Source organism: Geospiza fortis, unplaced genomic scaffold (genome assembly GCF_000277835.1).
Source record: "Geospiza fortis unplaced genomic scaffold, GeoFor_1.0 scaffold121, whole genome shotgun sequence".
In the NCBI taxonomy this organism is placed as follows: Eukaryota; Metazoa; Chordata; class Aves; order Passeriformes; family Thraupidae; genus Geospiza; species Geospiza fortis.
Window position 1 is genome coordinate 4,326,140 of NW_005054346.1, and position 8,760 is coordinate 4,334,899.

The following is an 8,760-nucleotide window of genomic DNA, read 5'->3' on the forward strand; positions in this document are numbered from 1 at the left end:
ACAAGAGGTCCCAAAAGTGAGAGACTGTGCTTTTTTGGAACTGGTCAAAGCACCCTTAAAAGGACAACCCTTGAAGCAGCTCTGGTCCATGCACAGTGGTGAGAGCGCTGGGCATGCAAGAAAGAGGTCACCATGGCCCCAAGAAGGACTCCTCTCCTCTTGACGGACTGAAATTGAGTATTTACAGGGTGATGGATGGAGAGTTGAAATTTGGAAGATGTATTGGAAATGTGGTGGGGGGAGGAGGAAATGTTTTTGTGGAGTTTTCATTTTCCAGGTGTGTGTGTGTGTGTGTGTATGTGTGTGTGTGTGTGTGTGGTTTTTTTCCCTTTTGTAGTTTAGTTAGTTAATAAACCTTTTTTTTCTAAGCTAGAGGCCTGCTTTGCTTATTTCCTGGTCACATCTCACAGCAAACACCAGGGAAGTATATTTTCGTGGGGCACTGGCATTGTACCAGTGTCAAACCATGACAGCTAGCCTCATAGTCAGTGTCATAACCCTCACCACATCTGGCATGAAAAAGGAAATTTCCACACAGATTGAATCAAAAAGAAGAGTTGGTATTTTTATTTTATATCCGAGATGATGCACGACTTAAAAATCACCTGGACATTTTTGTAACAGTTTCCTTCTAGAGGAAGGACCTAGGACCAGGCCATAATCCTTGCTTATTTCTCCCCATGATGGACTATATTTTTTTCTTGCTCTTGGCCTTTTGCACTAATGATTGTATACTATGTGATGTGAGGAAGCCTTACCAATAACTTGGAGGGAGTACTCACTAAACCTTACAGGTTAAACATCTAATAAATATCCCCTTTCATAATGTCAGCCTGTCTACAACAGTGAGATTTGACTCTACAACCTCTTTACTCTAGAATCATATTGAAACCAATGCAGAGATGCATTTAATGTATCAGTGAAATACAAACATTTCTAAGTTAAAACAATTGCATTGGATGGACACAACATCACAAGAACAACTGGTTAAGGAAAAGAAAAAAGGTAATTTTATAATTTGAATATTACAAGGATTGTGGGATAAGTTTAGCTTTAATGAATAAACTGTCTCAAGAGCACATTTCAATCTGAAGTGCAGCAACTGCTGTGACAGTGTCATTCATGGCATTAGAGGGAATGAATGTTGGCTTGAGGATACCTCAAGGGAAAGGAGCAACCACTGAGTTGTCAAATCATCCCCCTGTAATACCTGGCATCAGTACTTGCAGAGTCTTATTAGCCATATTTATGAAAGATGGCAAGGGGAGTGACATAAATCAGTATGATGGAGCAGTAACAACACAGGACTTGTTGAATTATCCAGGAAGGATAATTCAACAAGTAATGTTGGAAGCCTAAATATTTCACATGTGTTTTCACTGTCTGTATAACATTTGCTTGAATACTGAATAAAATGTCCTATACAGCCTTTCTTCTGTTGTCCTGGTTTTTTATTTGTTTGGGGCTTTTTTTAAGAAACTCTTTCTTGCCTTTTCAACTATATACATTGCCTAAATATCATATTATTTAATGGAATACATTAAGGCAAGTAGCGATTTCCATCATAGATTCTCCCTATTTAAATGTATTTTTAAATGTATTAAATGTATTATTTCCATTCCTCGCTATTTATTAACTTTTTTTTTCAGCTTTGAGCCTGGCTTTTGCAATTTTAGCTATATGACTCATCATTCAGAAGCCTTTTGAAGTCCCATATCAGAAGTAGCAGAGGGAGAAGATCCTCAGCTTTAACAAGTATCCTGTCATCATCATTAATCAATTTTAACAGCCTGAAAATCTTGCTGGTGACAGCAAGATCTGTTAAGAAAAGAAAAGCATGAGCAAGGAAACACATCACAGCAGAGCTCTGGAGCTTCATGACAAGAGTGCAACAGCATAGTAAGAACTGAAATTCAGCTGTTTGGGTAAAAGAAGCTGTTTGCTTCTTTGCAAATGTTTGGGTAAGTTTTAAATGAGCTAATGTGGGAAAATTAGGAATCAGCTCTGCACTTTTATGCCCCCTGGGAACTTTGCACAGATTTAATTCAGTCACAAAACATTCAAATACTGAAAATAGCACATCCGCTTAGTGACAGGACAAATTGTTCACAACATTTATCTAAATTACTAATTAATACAAAACCTATTAGAAATAATTATTGGATTTAAACTAATTAGGACACTTGGAGTCAATGTTGTCACTCCCTCTCTCTCTGTTTCCTAAGCTCTGAGGACTTGGCATTTTAAGTATGAGCGAGTGAAATTCCAGATTTATTTCAGAATCACCACCCATAGAGTCCTCTATCTGAGGGACTGTATACAGTGAACATGAACCACTATCTTTAACTACTTGGAATAAGAATTCCATCTCAGCAGAGTTGCCTCATGTATCAGCCACTGCATGGCAGCTCTTAGATAGTAAGACTTTTTTTTTGGTAGAAAGCTCTCATGACAAATTTTATATCACTCAAACTAATTTCTTTATTCAGACTTTTAATCTACAATGACTACATTTATGGTGCAGCTTATGTGGTCAATAAATCCTAGTGATAAACTGGCCGTACTGGGTTCAATGGTACTGGAAGAGCCAGAAGCATGCAACTGCTATTGTTTTTATCAGTTTCTATTGCAGCCCTCACTGAAGTTCTTGGCTGTATGTATCTGCAACAAAAGCCTGCTCAGGTTGTGCCCACAGAAGCACTTTCATATTTTACTGCAGTATAGATGTGCTTCAAATTATGGCCCTGAATGTATTACATTTATTCACTTACTTTCCCATTCCTTACATATTTCAAAATTTGAGGAGATTGAACATGACATACGCAGCATAAGATGACAAAGTGAAAGATTTTGTGTAACTTCACTTATCAGGGAAACCTTCAGGCACAGACTTCATTGCACAGATGATAGATTAAAAACTTTCTCTTGTGGTTAAACAATGGCTCTAGAGCAGGTCAGCTGAAGTCAAGATCACCATCAGAGAATGACAGATTATCATGAGGACAATTTGCATGCACACATGCCAGATTAATTTTGTGAAGACAGTTTACAGAAGCAAACCATTGTATCTGACATGATTCTCTCTTTAGTTTAGTTTTTTAATATTGTGATGGGATCATCTGCATTAATGAAGCTGATTTCCAGGGAAGTCTTCTGGAAAAGACAATGGACATTTAGCATAATTTTCTTGAAGAAATTAGTTACTTTACTGGACTAAATTTAATCTAAATCCGAAAAGTACGTAAGAGTACATAAAAGCATGACTCAAAATACTTCTTCAGCCACAGAAACAGTACCAAATTCTTGGGATGCTAACCACTAACAAATCCTGGGACTTAGATGTGGCTGAAAGTGGACCTATGAACATGGAGGGATATCATGAATCTCCATAAATTTGAAGCCCAATTCACTACTCAGAGCCTTGGTAAGAATCTCTCCACATTGTGTGCTGAAATTCAGGACACTATTGAAGATTTGCATTAAACTGACTTTAAAGTCAGCAGTAAAAGTTTACAGGTGGACTGTGACTTTTGCCTTAGTGAATACAACCAGTATGCAGTGGCACTAGTAGGGGTCTTACTGTCAGTACCACTGACTCCTTCTGGAGCTTCTGGGGACAAAGCTAAACTGTGGTTGGCAAAGCCCTAGGAAGCTCAGCTTCTGGGGAGCATGTGTTGATATAGACTGGAAGATCCTCAGGCTATGCTCAACAAGAACTTAAAGGTGGTGTGAGCCTGCACTGCTGTGGAAAGACTCCATGCACTTTTCTCCTTCCTCTAGCTGCTACTTCCTATTTCCCCTCTCCCATCTCCTGGAACAAGCAAAGCACATCAAAGAGCTCACCTACACTTAAATTAACACCAGTAAAGAAAATAGTTGCTTTTAACTTGGATCTGCTGTGGTTTGACAGTTTACTAAGTGGCTGAACTGGTACCTGTGCTGGCGCAAAGAGAGGAACAGCACAGGGACTGAAGGCAGCAGCTGAGCAAAGGGAGTTTTGCTTATGCTGGCTCGAGGTATTCACTGACTTCAACCTGGGGGCAAGGCCAGGCATGAGGCTAAGCTGACAAGTTTGGAGCTAGCCACACGAGAAGTCTTGTAACTCCTCCTTTCCTCTCCACCTCCACATTGCTGTTCATAAACATACAGTCCCAGTCCCTGTCTTATGCCAACCTTGGCAACCATTGGAACCTCACAGACAGGATTCAGGTCACCAGTTTAGCAAAAAATCTCCACTTTTTGCTAGGTTGATTTTCTGACAGCTTAGAAGTGGAACTGACTTACTGGCAGATCCAGTTAACTCCTGCCAGAAGTGGGGGAGAGGATCTGGGGAAGTGTTCAGTCAGGGAACAGTGGGAACAGAAAGACATGACAGCCCCCCTATTCTGCTGGTGTTGAGTTGTGAGATCAGTTAGAGACACCTCGTGTTACAGACTCCCTTCAGACTTCAGGATTTGGCTCAAACTACTCCTACTTCACTGTAAATCCTACCTGAGTAAGGATATAATCACAGATCACTCAGAGAGGTGATGATGGGATGAAGTGTGTTACCACAGAACATTCTGAGCTGGAAGGAATCATCAAGTCCAGCTCTTAATAGAATGGCCCGTACAGGGATCAAACCTGTGACCTATGGCATTATTAACAATGTACTCTGACCAGCTGGGCTCTAAAGCCTTGATCTTCCCCAGTAATGAGTATTGGCACCTACTGTAGCTAGAGCTCCTAAATATATGCTTAAAGATCAATCAGAATATGAGTTCATTTAAAGCAGCATAAAGTACCTTGCTGGGGAGGTGTTTCTTTCTTTAATTATGGTTTTCTACCTCTACTTTAAAACAACTTTTGCACAGCCTAAAATGTTCAATTACATTGGAAAAGATATAGAAACAGTCAACATCTGTTGCATTTCATTTGAAAATTTAAACAGAGCTTGCATCATTGAACAGCAGTGATGAACCTGAGGGGCAAGAAATTTTGTAGTGTTGCACTTTAGACATGAATTTCCTGCATAATTTTACAGATGCTTACACTCGGTTCTTATGCATAAAATGGAGAGCATAAAGCAGAAAGGTGAATCATCAATTCATGGATGCCCAGTTCTTCAACCAATCAATTCTTATATCAATCAATTTTCAATTCATTATAGTCTGATTGTAAGCTTAGCTAACATGAGTGTAAACTTGGATGCACTTTTGTTTACTTTTTCTTTTAAGACATGATAAAGAATTACAGGATTCCAGGCTGGACTAGAAAACATGAAGTTTTTAAAGTATTTGTTTAACAAGTTTTCCCCAGCAGACATTTATTTCATTCCTTTGTGAGGAAAAAGATAACTTCAGCCTCTTAAAATCCATTACTGACAATACAACCAAAATGTTCCAAATACAGCCATTACCAGGTAAAGACATAATATTCTTACATTCAAAAATGAACGTGGGGGAGGAAGAGATTTTTTTTTGTTGGCAGTTTACTTCACAGCTTTGAAATTTCTTTTTATTCCTGGCTATATTGAGAACATGGGAAAAAAACAACTAAGAAGCTTCAAGTTACAAGCATCAGAAAGAATTTACAATAATTTAGGGTCAAAGCCATGAATACAGGTCTTAGCAAAATTACGTGGAAGTGAGAAGGAGACTTCTTTGGAACCCATGGGCCACAGGACCAAAGAAATTTCTACAATCATTGCTCCTCTCTGCTTAAGAGAAAGATGTAGTCAAATATAACTTGGTCATTGCAATTTTTTTTATAATCACCATCAATTCTGCTTGTCTGTTACAAAAAGAAGAACAGTTTGTACTTTATTTATTTACATAGTCTAATTAACTTGTACCATAGTCATATTTTCGGCAGCACTTTCTCCAGGTTACCTGTTTTTGATAATGTCCAAAATCTCAAACAAATTCACTTAGTAGTCCTAAATTTGCAAAAAGACATGGAGACCTGTACAGTTTCTACAGGAATACCATCTGGTGTTTTGAAACCAAGAAAATTCTACTTTGTAATATGACAGGTTTTATGGCAAAAAAACAAAAAGAAATATAACAAATGAGACTTACCACGACTATATATCGAGGCCTAAACTGGATGGTTCCAAACAAACCCAAAATGACAACTATTATTTGTAGGAAATTGCCAAGGATCGGAGCCCACTGGAAACCCAGGAAGTCAAAGATTTGTCTCTCTAATGCTGCCAGCTGTAAGAAAACACATAAACAGAACACCCACTTTTTAATTATGGGTTGGACAGAATATTTGATATTTTTTTATTTGTACAAGGCTTCACCAGTGAGAGAGCAAAGCTATGCAAACCTTGCTATTGCTTCTGAAAACCCATCACACTCCCTCCTTTCCCCATGTCTTTGTTTTCTTAGATTTACTCCTAACAAGACTCAACTGCAAGTTCCTCAATCTGTAAAAGCTGAACCTGAAAGCCAAAAGGGCAGAGCAGGCCCAGACAAGTCCCACACATGGCCACGGTGATCTGAGGGGTTCCTTAATGCAGGAATTAGGGAGACTGCTGGAAGCTCCTGAGGCACAGACGTAGGCTCAGAGGGTGAGAGGCAGTAGAAAATGTTGGAAGACCTCAGAGCAAACTGCTTCAAAACCAGCAGCCAAACGAGCCATCTGTGCTCTTCAAAAGCTGCTACTTTACTTTTGGGCAACTACAAATCAGGAAAAAATGGTGGCATCCCAATAGCTCTCCTCCCATTGTCCTCATGGCATTTTGGGTCTGGATTAAGTTGGGTGTGGAAAAGGAGGAAACCAAGAAGCATCAGCATTTATCTTTGCATCAGCATGTGGTTCTTAGGTAATTCTGCATTTCTGAACATTAGACAAAAAAGAAAAAGGCAGATATAAAATTCTTCTGCAAACACATTTGCTACTCATTTTTGACAATCCAATCCACTGTTCTAAACATAGAAAATCAACTTTCTTAGCAGCATTTTTGTTGGAGTTTAAACTTAGTTCAATATTTTTTGCAGCTGTAGCAAGATAATCTTGAGCAGCTAAATAGAAACCTACTGAGAAACAACAGAATTTCTGTGCTTGCTAGAATTTATTAACATCTACTTGATTTTACTACATTGTTACAAGCCCTAAAATTTACTGAAATATGCACTTACAATATTTATAACTGAGACAGATGGAGCAAGCATGGCTCTATGAATACCAACCAAAGGATTATCATATGTGGGTATTTCACATAAACCAGTTCATTTTACACATTATGGCCAGATTCAATCTTCACCTGCAAGATGAGGCTAGGTGTCACTGAGAGCAGAATCCATTTTTTCTGTACAAAAAGTCTGAATCACAGCAGACATGAAAACCATATTCTCTATGCTGAGCTTAATAAATATGATAAATCTAAACAATGAAGTTAATAAAAGTTGAATCATCAACTTGGTGCAGCTCCTTCCCAATCAGTGAAGTTTTATATAGCTGACTTTTATCAGCTAAACATCTGACCCAGCATATATAAATGAAAAATCACACAGTACAACACAAGGGTGCCCCAAATCCCATGTGCAGGATGGTAAATAAAGAGTTTTGAAAGCTCTTTGGCACAGTCAGAACCTACAGTTTATGGCCTGGCAACAGCATAATGACAGTCCTGTATCACATAGGAAGGCATTTATGACATCCATGACAAGAACAAGAGACTTTTTCATTTCCATTACAAGTGGAAATCTTCTGGGTCAGCAAAACAGCTAAAAAATTTCAGAGACCACCAGTTTTCAGAGACAATGTGTCTTCCTGAAGCCCTGACATTAGCAAGCAAGAAGAAGATGGAGCTGTCAAATCAGACAAGGATTTGCTGAGTGTCACCTCTGCCCTGACATTCACTGAAACCCTCCTGCATCTTTGGCCTTCACATGCACCAATAAATTGAATGTGTCCTATCACACTTCCAGCACTGAAGGCAGCTGGCTTAGCATTGTCTCCATTAAAGTGTCCTTGGCTCTGAAACAGGGCAGCTGTGTGCAAACGATACCCTTACCTACTCTAAACAACCCTTGGCCATGGGTTTCTTTCTCTTTGGGAAGGCCACTGGTCACAATAACCCTGCTTAATGTGACAGAAAACTTTAATGGCTCACTAACATCCACAATGTCACTGCCTGGCTACCTCCCCAGGCACAAGAACGTGCTGGTGTCAGGAGCAGAGAGCTTGCCCAGAGTGGGTACTGAGGAAATTTACACTGGTGGGTCATGGATGCCGTTACGCATTTTATGTAGCTTTGAAACACCCAGAACTATGTGAAAGACAAAAGCCTGCAGCACAGATATGAATGAAGCCGTTTGGTATTTGTCCCTTAAACTGACCCTTAGGATAAATTTTGAGATCATCACCTTAAATGCCTGAAAAATGTAATACTGGAACATAAATGAACACAACCACTGCACTTTGCCACCACACATGCTAAAAGGCTTGGTGTTCAGCTCATGCCTAAACTGGATCAGATAAAAAGTTTGTCTTCATGTGCATCTCCCTGATATCTGCCAAGCAAGTTCTGAGTACATCCATCAGGCAGGTCTGGGCTCCCACAAAATACTTCAGTGGCCACAAATATATTCCCAAAGATAAGGGTGCACATGTATATATTCACCATAGATAGAGTTACACATGAAAAAAATTATTAGCCTTTCCATGGATTACTGTGGTTAAGGCACCCACCACAAACACAGAGAAATAAAGTTCAATTTCCTCTCCTGCTGCCTACTGAGTTATTCATCCTTCTCCTTCCATTTCCTT

The 8,760-nt window shown here is 39.2% G+C and overlaps 1 protein-coding gene across 1 annotated transcript in view; it reads right to left on the minus strand.

Annotated features, from left to right (window-relative positions):
• Window positions 1-8,760, minus strand: part of NKAIN3 (sodium/potassium transporting ATPase interacting 3) — a 195,619-nt gene that overhangs the window by 177,412 nt on the left and 9,447 nt on the right. Inside the window, exon 3 of the mRNA XM_031058628.1 lies at window positions 6,060-6,201. Coding sequence (XP_030914488.1) covers window positions 6,060-6,201 — 142 coding nt within the window. The remainder of the gene's footprint in view (window positions 1-6,059; window positions 6,202-8,760) is intronic.